This window comes from Oncorhynchus mykiss, chromosome 12, assembly GCF_057628025.1.
Source record: "Oncorhynchus mykiss isolate SJ-2025 chromosome 12, ASM5762802v1, whole genome shotgun sequence".
Taxonomy (NCBI): Eukaryota; Metazoa; Chordata; class Actinopteri; order Salmoniformes; family Salmonidae; genus Oncorhynchus; species Oncorhynchus mykiss.
Genome location: NC_143033.1, coordinates 10,003,255 through 10,018,111, shown reverse-complemented (window position 1 = coordinate 10,018,111; position 14,857 = coordinate 10,003,255). Strand labels below are relative to the sequence as shown.

At 44.6% G+C, this 14,857-nt stretch overlaps 1 protein-coding gene across 4 annotated transcripts in view; it reads right to left on the bottom strand.

The window, feature by feature from the left end:
• The window catches only part of ccbe1 (collagen and calcium binding EGF domains 1), a 117,046-nt gene extending 111,113 nt beyond the window's left edge, over positions 1–5,933 (bottom strand). Inside the window, exons 1-2 of one of the 4 annotated variants that reach the window (XM_021622599.3) lie at positions 5,488–5,933; positions 5,224–5,304 (exon numbers count right to left, since the gene is read on the bottom strand). In XM_021622599.3, the coding sequence (XP_021478274.3) occupies positions 5,224–5,304; positions 5,488–5,594 (188 nt within the window). In that variant the 5' untranslated portion in view covers positions 5,595–5,933. The remainder of the gene's footprint in view (positions 1–5,223; positions 5,305–5,487) is intronic. The other 3 variants (XM_021622600.3, XM_090191439.1, XM_090191438.1) reach the window with 3 other exon arrangements.
• Positions 5,934–14,857: the final 8,924 nt, after the last annotated feature.

Below are 14,857 nucleotides of genomic sequence, written 5' to 3'. Positions count from 1 at the left end.
AACTATAGTCTTGGCAAGTCAGTTAGGACATCTACTTTGTGCACGACACAAGTAATTTTTCCAACAATTGTTTACCGACAGATTACTTCACTGTATCACAATTCCAGTGGGTCAGAAGGTTACGTACACTAAGTTGACTGTGCCTTTAAACAGCTTGGAAAATTTCAGAAAATAATGTCATGGCTTTAGAAGCCTCTGATAGGCTAATTGACTAAATTAGTATATGTAAACTTCTGACCCACTGGGAATGTGATGAAGTAAATAAAAGCTGAAATAAATAATTCTCTCTACTATTTTTCTGACATTTCACATTCTTACAATAAAGTGGTGATCCTAACTGACCAAAGAAAGGGAATTGTTACAAGGATTAAATGTCAGAAATTGTGAAAAACTGAGTTTAAATGTATTTGGCTAAGGTGTATGTAAATTTCCAACTTCAACTGTACAGTCTTGCCCAAAAGTTTTGAGAATGACACAAATATTAATTTTCAAAGTTTGCTGCTTCAGTGTCTTTAGATATTTTTGTCAGATGTTACTATGGAATACTGAAGAGTAATTACAAGCATTTCATAAGTGTCAAAGGCTTTTATTGTCAATTACATGAAGTTGATGCAAAGAGTCAATATTTGCAGTGTTGACCCTTCTTTTTCAAGACCTCTGCAATCCGCCCTGGCATGCTGTCAATTAACTTCTGGGCCACATCCTGATTGATGGCAGCCCATTCTTGCATAATCAATGCATGGAGTTTGTCAGAATTTGTGGGGTTTTGTTTGTCTACTCGCCTCTTGAAGATTGACCACAAGTTCTCAATGGGATTAAGGTCTGGGGAGTTTCCTGGCCATGGACCCAAAATATCTATGTTTTGTTCCCCGAGCCACTTAGTTATCACTTTTGCCTTGTGGCAAAAGTCCTGTGAGACCATTGGTCTCAATGGTCTCACAGGACTGATGGTAGCGCTCACCTTGTCTTCTCCGGACAAGCTTTTTTCCGGATGCCCAAAACAATCAGAAAGGGTTTCATAAAAAAAGACTTTGCCCCAGTCCTCAGCAGTCCAATCCCTGTACCTTTTGCAGAATATCAGTCTGTCCCTGATGTTTTTCCTGGAGAGAAATGGCTTCTTTGCTGCCTTTCTGGACACCAGGCCATCCTCCAAAAGTCTTCGCCTCACTGTGCATGCAGATGCAGTCACACCTGCCTGCTGCCATTCCGGAGCAAGCTCTGTACTGGTGGTGCCCCGATCCCGCAGCTAAATCAACTTTAGGAGATGGTCCTGGCGCTTGCTGGGCTTTCTTGGGCGCCGTTAAGCCTTCTTCACAACAATTGAACCGCTCTCCTTGAAGTTCTTGATGATCTGATAAATGGCAAATTTATGTGCAATCTTACTGGCAGCAATATCCTTGCCTGTGAAGCCCTTTTAGTGTAAAGCAATGATGACGGCACTTGTTTCCTTGCAGGTAACCATGGTTGACAGAGGAATAACAATGATTCCAAGCACAACCCTCCTTTTGAAGATTCCAGCCTGTTTTCCAAACTCAATCAGCATGACAGAGTGATCTCCAGCCTTGTCCTCAACACTCACATCTGTGTTAACGAGAGAATCACTGACATGATGTCAGCTGGTCCTTTTGTGGCAGGGCTGAAATGCAGTGGAAATGTTTTTTGAGGGGATTCAGTTCATTTGCATGGCAAAGAGGGACTTTGCCATTCATGGCAATTCATCTGATCACTCTTCATAACATTCTGGAGTATATGCAAATTGCCATCATACAAACTGAGGCAGCAGACTTTGTGAAAATTAATATTTGTGTCATTTTCAAAACTTTTAGCCACGACTGTACATGTACATAGTACCTCGACTAAGGTTATGTGCCCCCCCCGCACATTCTGACTCTGTACCGGTACCTCCCTGTATATAGTCTTGTTACTTTACTGTTGCTCTTTAATTACTTGTTACTTTTATTTATTATTCTTATTTTTTATTAAACTGCATTGTTTGTTAGGGGCTAGTAAGTAAACATTTCACTGTAAGGTGTATTTTGCACATTTGATTTGATTTGAAAAGCAGCCAGATAAAAACACTTGTCTCCATTTTCTGTAAACGTAACATTTTATTATAAAGAGATCATTAAAATAGTTTTGTGGAGATGATTTAGTGTTCAGGTCAGATGAAGTGCGTATGCCTCTAGGGGTCATCGCTGTCTTGCGAGTAGAGAAGAGGAGAAACATTTTGGAGAAGACAAGAGGACAGGCAGTGGAGGATAGGATTCATTTTGGGGGGAAATTATAGAATCCACACACAGGGTTTCAGGGGGGGGGGGGTAGAAGACGAGGAGAGGAGAAAAATGTTGGGAAAGATAGCAAAGTTGCAGGGGGAGAGGATGAGGAAAAACATGTTGAAGCTATCCACAGAGTTGCAGGAGGAGAGGACGAGGGGGAGGAAAATGAGTGGAGAGAAGGAGGGGAGAAACTCGTTGAAAATAACCACAGACTTGCAAGGGGGTAGATAACGAGAACAAGGACAGGAGAAGAATGTTGGAGAAGATATCCTTATGCATGTTACTGATTCTATGGCCTTAAGTCCGTTTAGAGTAAACTAACGGATTTACCCAGGAATGCCTCGGCTTAGGAGGGGAGGAGAGGAGAGGAGAGGTTAGGAGAGGAGAAGAGAGGAGAGGGGAGGATAGGAGAGGTTAGGAGAGGAGAAAGAGGAGAAGGGAGGATACGAGCAGGACAACAAACTGCTTGAGACCACCATCAATATTTGGAAGAACAACAAATCAACAATTACACACGCCACATATCAATTAAGTGTGACCGTGGCAGGGCTGGAAGCACTCTGTTTTTCCTATCTCGGGCCTATCTGTATGCAGACAGAGCTCTCCCGCGGAAGATGGCTAGAAGCTAGCTGTAGGCTAGACACAGCTCTCAAGCAGAAGACGGCTAGAAGCTAGCTGTAGGCTAGACGGAGCTCACCCGCAGAAGATGGCTAGAAGCTAGCTGTAGGCTAGACAGAGCTCACCCGCGGAAGACAGCTAGCAGCTAGCTGTAGGCTAGACAGAGCAACCCGCGGAAGACGGCTAGCAGCTAGCTGTAGGCTAGACAGAGCTCACCCGCGGAAGACGGCTAGAAGCTAGCTGTAGGCTAGACAGAGCTCAGCCGCAGAAGACGGCTAGCAGCTAGCTGTAGGCTAGACAGAGCTCTCCCGCGGAAGACAGCTAGCAGCTAGCTGTAGGCTAGACAGAGCTCTCCCGCGGAAGACAGCTAGCAGCTAGCTGTAGGCTAGACAGAGCTCTCCCGCGGAAGACGGCTAGCAGCTAGCTGTAGGCTAGACAGAGCTCTCCCGCGGAAGACGGCTAGCAGCTAGCTGTAGGCTAGACGGAGCTCTCCCGCGGAAGACAGCTAGCAACTAGCTGTAGGCTAGACAGCGCTCCCCCGCGGAAGACGGCTAGAAGCTAGCTGTAGGCTAGACAGAGCTCTCCTGCGGAAGACAGCTAGCAGCTAGCTGTAGGCTAGACAGAGCTCTCCCGCGGAAGACGGCTAGCAGCTAGCTGTAGGCTAGACAGAGCTCTCCCGCGGAAGACGGCTAGCTGTAGGCTAGACAGTGTATGCAATAAATCAAGTTAATGTAATCTTTACCTTGTGTATTCTCAAATCTATACCTCCTGTATTCTCAAATCTATTTAGGAAAGTCATAAACAAAAGTCTATTTAAATACACTAAGTAGCACAGATATAAAGTGGAGGGTCCAAACAAGCTCTTCCTAGTAGTCTCACCTATCTGTTATAGTTGTCAGACACTGTTTCAGATCTGTCGTTACCCTCCTTTTTTCCAGAATAACATTTATTGGTAGATGTATTTGCCAATAAAACATAGCAGCACCTAATGAATGTTTATTTTTTCTCCAACAGACACTCAATCCAAATACCATCACTGTAAGAGTCCAACTGTTACACACACAAAAAACAGGCTAAATGTGCCTACCCTTGTTCCGTTTAAACATGCCTCAGTCATTCCTATGCCAGATAGAGAGACAGGGTCAAGTTAGCCCATGGTCCGTATTAGTAGAGCCCACAACCATGAGTTAAGATGTAAAAGACAGATTCTTACGAAAGGGAAGAAATACCAACTAAAATTGGCGATAAACTCTTGAGCAATGCCTGGCATGACGATGGAGAGACATCCTACACACATTTCAACACAGTGAGAGAGCTGATAGGCAGCCTATCATGTGGTAACTTGTTACAATGCAGGTGGACTGAAATGCACCCAGCTGCCTCAGATACATAGGCACATTTCTTTCCTCCAGCCTTTCTCTTGTTAGTTAAATAAACAACGTATGAAGACAACAGTGAGTCTAAGCAATAACCATCGACCACAGTAATCATTTAAAGACCACCACATCACAAACAGGGGGCTGAAATAACATGATGAAGTTACGCGTGTGTCATTCCCCGCCAGTGCCAGACAGGAAATGCAGCAGAGTAATGAGTCTCTCACGTTATGGACAGACACCGGTTGCAAAGGCGTTCAGTTTTAGATGTATGCACTGTGCTTTGTTAGAAGGTAAATCTAACTAATCCGTGTGTTGACCTATTATAATGTAATTACATCAATGACTTTCCAATCATTATTGACACATTGCCCAATACCATTACATGAAAGCAATTAGACAAATTATAGGTTTATTTCAACTACCTACACTTCTGCTATAGGAAAAACTACGAAAAATATCTAGACATCTTTTGGTGTATCTATCTGTTCATGGTAAATGACGTCTATCTTACATGCTGTATCATTCAATATTTTAGCCAATATGGTTAATCAATTCATAAAAGCATCGGCTATCCCATGAAGCCGTTTACAACTCTGGTCACTGAAGGTTTGTTCCCAAATGCTATATAGGCTAGGATCATTGATGACATATGATTGATAAATTATGGTTCCAATTTCATTTGCTCTCTTGAAACTACTGTATCCTTTGGAATGACTTCCATAGCAACAGTGAATCTATGGGTCATTATCAATTAAAACGTCTGGTCACAGAATGTTTGTGATATGCAGCATCACAGCGGCAAAACAACTAGCCTATATATTATATTATTTGATTTACCCCCTCCACACACACACAAAAAGGCAATTATAATTTAGTACCGTAATCTCAGCTCACAAGAGATAATCATATTCTACATTGCAATGGAATATTAGAAACTTAAATGAGCCTACCTGTAACAAGTTGTCACCTCTCCAGTTGGTTTCAAGCAAGGATATTTGGTTGTGGCAATCTTACTCTCAGAACAGACTTCACTGTAAAATAATAACATTAGGCTATTAATGCACGTCGTTCAGGATAAATAATATACAACCTACCACAATATAACCCAAGTATCCCGTACAATGTTTCTCTTTGTATCTACAGCACCGTGCGTAATGTCAAATCAAAACCCATCAAAAAAATACCCAGGGCGCGCGACGCGTGGTATAGCCTACCTGTTCGCATCATCCTGTTGCTCCCTGTAAATCCACTGCAAACTTCGTGAGAAGAAGAGAAACATCAGAAGAATCATCAGAAGATTCCCGCTGCCTTTTACATTCATTTCCCCTGGTCAAGTCTGAGTCGCATTCAGTCCCAAACACCTGTATCATTCCTGTAACCGAAGCAATTATTGTAGAGTTGAAGAGTGAATGGAAACTTGAAGTGATTGGATATTTCCAGCTGCTCTCGCTTCAAGTTAATAGGCTATCCCAAACTGATGACTATTTCCTCTGTCCCTCCCACCGCTGACTTTTAGAGTATGTCTATGAATTCGCCAGGCGCTCACTTTCATATGAACTGCGGATCAATGAACACTAAACTTCTCTGCTGTTTATTTGACACACGACGAACGCTTGATAGACTGAGGAAGTGTGTAGTGTTTGCGAGTCAAACTTTTGTCATGTTTATTTTCTTCCAAGAAAACCAGTTAAAATAACTGAAATGATTAATAACGGTCTCAGATGATAGCATTTTGCGTATTGTCACAATTTTCGTTGAATCCTGGGCTGAAATTAAACAATAGCTGTTGCTGACATCCCAAATGCTATATATGATATGATCATTGATGAAATATAATTGATAAAGTATGGTTACATTTAATTGGCTCTCTTGAACATACCCTTTGGAATCTATAGGTCATTACCATTAAAATGTAACAATAAGATGCAGAGTGTTCGATTTGCCCAGCCTGGTCTCATAGACCAGACATAACATAGTACATGTAAATCCAAGGACACTCAGTATGATATGTTATGTTTGGTATGGTTACATAAGATATAAGGTCACTTAGGGCAAAAGCAAAAGAAGGGTGAGTATCTTAGCAAGGCTATTTAGCTACTACTTTTCTTTTAGCTAGTACCATATCATACAAATTATAATTAGTGTCTCAAATTTGCCTACAGAATAATACAAAATGTTCTGAGACCACATTGCAGAGCCTGCTCGCGGGGCAAGGAGAACCCAGCTGTGCTAAAACCATGCCGTTCACAGGGGATTGTTAGGTAAATGTTAACTATTTGGTTGTAATATCGTCGTCACCTCTTGAAGAGCATAGCCAGGACTACACATTTCCGATTAAAAATTTCAATACTGCCCACCATTTATTGGATATTTTAGTGATATAAAATTTAAATTAAAAACTACATCTGACAAGTGTGAGTAGTTTGGGTTTATTTCCCATCCGTTGTGGGCTCTGCCTGTCAAGCAGCAAAAGGGGCTCATTTGCCAATGTACTGTTAGCTGATGGTGTTTACTTTACAAGCTAACGGTAGAAATGTTGTACAGTTGGCTGAACATAGTGGTACAGAAATTAGAACCAATGGACTTTTTCTCCAACCAACCTAGCGAAGTTAGCTAACATTATAGCCCGTTTTCAACATTGTTTTTAGTGTATGGTCACGATATATGGTCATTGCTGACAGGCATGATAGGCTACATTGATTGATGGACCATATCAAATTGGCTAGTTAGATAATAACAGATCACATCAATAAGGCTAGTTAACAAGCTAACTTTCAGGAGATAAACTAGATGGCTATATATCCAAGTATTGTTTGATTTGCTTGCCATCTATAGTGTTGATGACAGTAGTCCAATTGACAACTTTACCAGGAGAAGGACTTGCCAATGTCAAGCCCTTTACAGCGACAAATATCATAGCTAAGCAAGGCTTGCTTAAAACCCTGTATGATAGACCAAATGAATAGCTGTAGCTAGATCAACGCTACACTAGGATGTGCTGCCCAGCCCATTTTTTTTTTCCTATAGTGAATATTGCGTTGAAGATCTGACGTTGTTTCAAAGGTACAAATTCAACATTTTATACAAGGTTTGTCTATGTTGAAAATGGGTGACAATAATGACAAAAATCCTGTGATAGGAATGTCATCCTCAAAAGAACAGTTTATTATGTTGATGACTTTTTTTTTTCAAATCCAATGTATTTTCCACATAGGTTAGATTAAAATACATTGACAAATTACATTGAAAACAGTGCCGACCCGTCATTCAGGGAAGGTGGGGCAGAGCAGTGGTATGGTGTTGGGACTCTACTGTTGGGACTCCACTGTTGGGACTCTGCTGTTGGGACTCTACTGTTGGGACTCTGCTGTTGGGACTCTGCTGTTGGGACTCTACTGTTGGGACTCTACTGTTGGGACTCTGCTGTTGGGACTCTACTGTTGGGACTCTACTGTTGGGACTCTGCTGTTGGGACTCTACTGTTGGGACTCTGCTGTTGGGACTCTACTGTTGGGACTCTGCTGTTGGGACTCTACTGTTGGGACTCTACTGTTGGGACTGCTGTTGGGACTCTACTGTTGGGACTCTACTGTTGGGACTCTGCTGTTGGGACTCTACTGTTGGGACTCTACTGTTGGGACTCTGCTGTTGGGACTCTACTGTTGGGACTGCTGTTGGGACTCTACTGTTGGGACTCTACTGTTGGGACTCTGCTGTTGGGACTCTACTGTTGGGACTCAACTGTTGGGACTCTGCTGTTGGGACTCTGCTGTTGGGACTCTACTGTTGGGACTCTACTGTTGGGACTCTACTGTTGGGACTCTGCTGTTGGGACTCTGCTGTTGGGACTCTACTGTTGGGACTCTACTGTTGGGACTGCTGTTGGGACTCTACTGTTGGGACTCTACTGTTGGGACTCTACTGTTGGGACTCTGCTGTTGGGACTCTGCTGTTGGGACTCTACTGTTGGGACTCCACTGTTGGGACTCTGCTGTTGGGACTCTACTGTTGGGACTGCTGTTGGGACTCTACTGTTGGGACTCTGCTGTTGGGACTCTACTGTTGGGACTCTACTGTTGGGACTCTACTGTTGGGACTCTGCTGTTGGGACTCTACTGTTGGGACTCTACTGTTGGGACTCTGCTGTTGGGACTCTACTTTTGGGACTCTACTGTTGGGACTCTACTGTTGGGACTCTACTGTTGGGACTCCACTGTTGGGACTCTACTGTTGGGACTCTACTGTTGGGACTGCTGTTGGGACTCTACTGTTGGGACTCTACTGTTGGGACTCTGCTGTTGGGACTCTACTGTTGGGACTCTACTGTTGGGACTCTACTGTTGGGACTCTGCTGTTGGGACTCCACTGTTGGGACTGCTGTTGGGACTCTACTGTTGGGACTCTACTGTTGGGACTCTGCTGTTGGGACTCTACTGTTGGGACTCTACTGTTGGGACTCTGCTGTTGGGACTCTGCTGTTGGGACTCTACTGTTGGGACTCTACTGTTGGGACTCTGCTGTTGGGACTCTACTGTTGGGACTGCTGTTGGGACTCTACTGTTGGGACTCTGCTGTTGGGACTCTACTGTTGGGACTCTACTGTTGGGACTCTACTGTTGGGACTCTGCTGTTGGGACTCTACTGTTGGGACTGCTGTTGGGACTCTACTGTTGGGACTCTACTGTTGGGACTCTGCTGTTGGGACTCTACTGTTGGGACTCTACTGTTGGGACTCTACTGTTGGGACTCTGCTGTTGGGACTCCACTGTTGGGACTCTACTGTTGGGACTCTACTGTTGGGACTCTACTGTTGGGATTCTGCTGTTGGGACTCTGCTGTTGGGACTCTACTGTTGGGACTCTACTGTTGGGACTCTGCTGTTGGGACTCTACTGTTGGGACTGCTGTTGGGACTCTACTGTTGGGACTCTACTGTTGGGACTCTGCTGTTGGGACTCTACTGTTGGGACTCTACTGTTGGGACTCTACTGTTGGGACTCTGCTGTTGGGACTCTACTGTTGGGACTCTACTGTTGGGACTCTACTGTTGGGACTCTGCTGTTGGGACTCTGCTGTTGGGACTCTACTGTTGGGACTCTACTGTTGGGACTGCTGTTGGGACTCTACTGTTGGGACTCTACTGTTGGGACTCTGCTGTTGGGACTCTACTGTTGGGACTCTACTGTTGGGACTCTGCTGTTGGGACTCTGCTGTTGGGACTCTACTGTTGGGACTCTACTGTTGGGACTCTGCTGTTGGGACTCTACTGTTGGGACTGCTGTTGGGACTCTACTGTTGGGACTCTGCTGTTGGGACTCTACTGTTGGGACTCTACTGTTGGGACTCTACTGTTGGGACTCTGCTGTTGGGACTCTACTGTTGGGACTGCTGTTGGGACTCTACTGTTGGGACTCTACTGTTGGGACTCTGCTGTTGGGACTCTACTGTTGGGACTCTACTGTTGGGACTCTGCTGTTGGGACTCTACTGTTGGGACTCTACTGTTGGGACTCTACTGTTGGGATTCTGCTGTTGGGACTCTACTGTTGGGACTCTACTGTTGGTTCTCTACTGTTGGGATTCTGCTGTTGGGACTCTGCTGTTGGAACAGCTTTATGTACTGTAACCAGGTGTAGCAGTGGTAAGGTGTTGGTACTGCTGTTGGGACTCTACTGTTGGGACTCTGCTGTTGGGACTCTACTGTTGGGACTCTACTGTTGGGACTCTCCTGTTGGGACTCTGCTGTTGGGACTCTGCTGTTGGAACAGCTTTATGTACTGTAACCAGGTGTAGCAGTGGTAAGGTGTTGGTACTGCTGTTGGGACTCTACTGTTGGGACTCTGCTGTTGGGACTCTACTGTTGGGACTCTACTGTTGGGACTCTACTGTTGGGACTCTGCTGTTGGGACTCTGCTGTTGGGACTCTGCTGTTGGAACAGCTTTATGTACTGTCGGCCCTAACAGTTTGTTGGCACCGTTTGTCACCCATATAATCCAATTAATATGTTGTGTAGTGTTGTGTTGTCTTGTGTTGTGTTGTGTAGTGGCTTGTATTGTTTAGTGTTGTGTTGTGTTGTGGCTTGTATTGTTTAATGTTCTGTTGTGTTGTCTTGTGTTGTGTAGTGGCTTGTATTGTTTAGTGGCTTGTATTGTTTAGTGTTGTGTTGTGTAGTGGCTTGTATTGTTTAGTGGCTTGTATTGTTTAGTGTTGTTTTGTGTAATGGCTTGTATTGTTTAGTGTTGTGTTGTGTAGTGGTTTGTGTTGTGTTGTGTTGTATTGTTTAGTGGTGTGTTGTGTAGTGGCTTGTGTTGTCTTGTATTGTTTAGTGTTCTGTTGTGTTGTGTTGTATTGTTTAGTGTTCTGTTGTGTTGTGTTGTATTGTTTAGTGTCGTGTTGTGTTGTCTTATGTTGTGTAGTGGCTTGTATTGTTTAGTGTTGTGTTGTGTTGTATTGTTTAGTGTTGTGTTGTGTAGTGGATTGTATTGTTTAGTGTTCTGTTGTGTTGTGTTGTGTTGTCTTGTGTTGTGTAGTGGCTTTGCTGGCATGCATCTTTAAAACAAATTGTAGGAGTTTGCCCCACCAAGATTTACATGCTAAAGTGGCCACTGTATTGAAACGATGTTGATTCAACCAGTTTGTGCAAGTGGGTAAACACACTCACCTAATGAAGATACTTTGCTCTCCATAAAGACCCGTAAACCAATACACAAGGTACCTTACAAAACAAGATTGTAGTTTAGAAACTGCAGTAAAAGTGCAGTAATTGCAATCGATTGGGGGTAATTTGGACGCAGTAATTACAGAATAACCGAAGTGTACTGCAGTTGAACTGCAATTATACTGCACTCTAACTGCAGTTATACTGCACTCTAACTGCAGTTATACTGCATTCTAACTGCAGTTATACTGCATTCTAACTGCAGTTATACTGCACTCTAACTGCAGTTATACTGCATTCCAACTGCAGTTATACTGCACTCTAACTGCAGTTATACTGCATTCTAACTGCAGTTATACTGCACTCTAACTGCAGTTATACTGCATTCTAACTGCAGTTATACTGCACTCTAACTGCAGTTATACTGCACTCTAACTGCAGTTATACCGCACTCTAACTGCAGTTATACTGCACTCTAACTGCAGTTATACCGCACTCTAACTGCAGTTATACCGCACTCTAACTGCAATTATACTGCATTCTAACTGCAGTTATACTGCACTCTAACTGCAGTTATACTGCATTCTAACTGCAGTTATACTGCATTCTAACTGCAGTTATACTGCACTCTAACTGCAGTTATACTGCATTCTAACTGCAGTTATACTGCACTCTAACTGCAGTTATACTGCATTCTAACTGCAGTTATACTGCACTCTAACTGCAGTTATACTGCATTCTAACTGCAGTTATACTGCACTCTAACTGCAGTTATACTGCACTCTAACTGCAGTTATACCGCACTCTAACTGCAGTTATACTGCACTCTAACTGCAGTTATACTGCACTCTAACTGCAGTTATACCGCACTCTAACTGTAGTTATACTGCACTCTAACTGCAGTTATACTGCACTCTAACTGCAGTTATACCGCACTCTAACTGCAGTTATACCGCATTCTAACTGCAGTTCTACTGCACTCTAACTGCAGTTATACTGCACTCTGACTGCAATATTTCTCGTAAGGGGTAGCCTAGCAGTTAGAGGGTTTTGACCAATCACCAACAGGTTACTGGTTTGAATACCAGAGCCGACAAGTGAACGATCTTTCCAATCTTAACCCACATTTTACTGCCGGGGGGCTGACCCTGTAAATCAACACACTGACCCTGTAAATCAACACACTGACCCTGTAAATCAACACACTGACCCTGTAAATCAACACACTGACCCTGTAAATCAACACATTTTACCGGGGCATCGTACTATGTGGTTGACCCTGTAAATCAACACATTTTACCGGGGCATCGTACTATGTGGCTGACCCTGTAAATCAACACATTTTACCGGGGCATCGTACTATGTGGCTGACCCTGTAAATCAACACATTTTACTGCACCTGTCCGGTGTATGTGATAAGAACACACACACACACACACACACACACACACACGCACACACGCACGCACGCATGCACGCGCGCACACACACACACACACGCACACACGCACGCACGCACGCACGCACGCGCGCACACACACACACACACACGCACACGCACACACACTCACATGCACGCACGCACGCACACACACACACACACACACACACACACACACACACACACACACACACACACACACACACACACACACATTATTTGTAAAGTTTGAGAGTTCAACCGGCCACCCTACCTCATTTATCAATGATCTTGACAGCTTTGGCACCACCACATGGATGAAGAGGAAATGGCAATGAGTACAAAACATGTGGAGTTGGCTTAAATGGTTGACTACCGGGTAAACTATATTTTGCCTTCAAATGTTTATTGAAAACATAAATATATTTGCACAGTGAGCATTTGTTGTCTCTCAAATACACTGTTACAGTTGTTGGTAAGCTAGCTAGCACATGTTTTCCATATTATTTAAAACACATCAAAACAAGACATGGTATCAGTAGTAAGATAGAACAAGAGGATACGAGCCACCTACGATTCCCCACAAGGGAAACGAGCCACCTACGATTCCCCACAAGGGAAACGAGCCACCTACGATTCCCCACAAGGGAAACGAGCCACCTAAGATTCCCCACAAGGAAGCTTCTTGTCATTGTTGCTAGCTATCTGTTCAAAATCATAACACCACACATACAGCTATTTTCTTTAGAGAGTTTGTACTAGAATGAGAGGTAGAAAGGATTATCTGGATGTAGTTTGATAAACATGAAAACATTTATTGTGAGAACAGCATTGTCAAATATTAGCATTTCTACATAATGGGGCGGCAGGTAGCCTAGTGGTTAGAGCGTCGGGCCAGGTAGACTAGTGGTTAGAGCGTCGGGCCAGGTAGACTAGTGGTTAGAGCGTCGGGCCAGGTAGACTAGTGGTTAGAGCGTCGGGACAGGTAGACTAATGGTTAGAGCGTCGGGCCAGGTAGACTAGTGGTTAGAGCGTCGGGCCAGGTAGACTAGTGGTTAGAGCGTTGGGCCAGGTTGACTAGTGGTTAGAGCGTCGGGCCAGGTAGACTAGTGGTTAGAGCGTTGGGCCAGGTAGACTAGTGGTTAGAGTGTCGGGCCAGGTAGACTAGTGGTTAGAGCGTCGGGCCAGGTAGACTAGTGGTTAGAGCGTCGGGCCAGGTAGACTAGTGGTTAGAGTGTCGGGCCAGGTAGACTAGTGGTTAGAGCTTTGGGCCAGGTAGACTAGTGGTTAGAGCGTCGGGCCAGGTAGACTAGTGGTTAGAGCGTCGGGCCAGGTAGACTAGTGGTTAGAGCTTTGGGCCAGGTAGAATAGTGGTTAGAGCGTCGGGCCAGGTAGACTAGTGGTTAGAGCTTTGGGCCAGGTAGACTAGTGGTTAGAGTGTCGGGCCAGGTAGACTAGTGGTTAGAGCTTTGGGCCAGGTAGACTAGTGGTTAGAGCGTTGGGCCAGGTAGACTAGTGGTTAGAGCGTCGGGCCAGGTAGACTAGTGGTTAGAGCGTCGGGCCAGGTAGACTAGTGGTTAGAGCGTTGGGCCAGGTAGACTAGTGGTTAGAGTGTCGGGCCAGGTAGACTAGTGGTTAGAGCGTCGGGCCAGGTAGACTAGTGGTTAGAGCGTCGGGCCAGGTAGACTAGTGGTTAGAGCGTCGGGCCAGGTAGCCCAGTGGTTAGAGCGTCGGGTCAGGTAGACTAGTGGTTAGAGCGTCGAGTCAGGTAGCCCAGTGGTTAGAGCGTCGGGTCAGGTAGACTAGTGGTTAGAGCGTCGAGTCAGGTAGCCCAGTGGTTAGAGCGTCGGGTCAGGTAGCCCAGTGGTTAGAGCGTTGGGCCAGGTATCCCAGTGGTTAGAGCGTCGGGTCAGGTAGCCCAGTGGTTAGAGCGTCGGGTCAGGTATCCCAGTGGTTACAGCGTTGGGCCAGTAACTGAAAGGTTGCTTGATCGAATCCCTGAGCTGACAAGGTAAAGACCTGTCGTTCTACCCTTGAACAAGGCCCCGGTAGGCCATCATTCTAAATAACATTATGTTCTTAACTGACTTGCCTAGTTAAATAAAAAAAAACTGACATTTACAACCATATGTTAAAACCCTAATTTCAAAATAACTGCACAGCAGAAAACATTAAATGAAATGTAAATGTAAATGAATCAACAGGTTTCTAGGGGAATTGTGTTGAACACGTACAGACTGTTAATAACCATTGGAACACTAAAGGTTATAGGCTCTTCTAGTACATTAAAGTGAAACCCCTGCCCCTCTCTAAATAAGCAGACATATTAACACACAACCTGTAAGTTCAAGATTCATATTCTGAACAGGTACTTGACTCCATCTCAGATGCCACCTGTTCCTCGTACTCTCGGTGAACTAACACAGTGTTGCAGTGACATGTGCCATACAGTAGTTGACTTTACCCTGATTGCCCTCCAGGCAACACCCAGCGGGAACCCTGGTCTG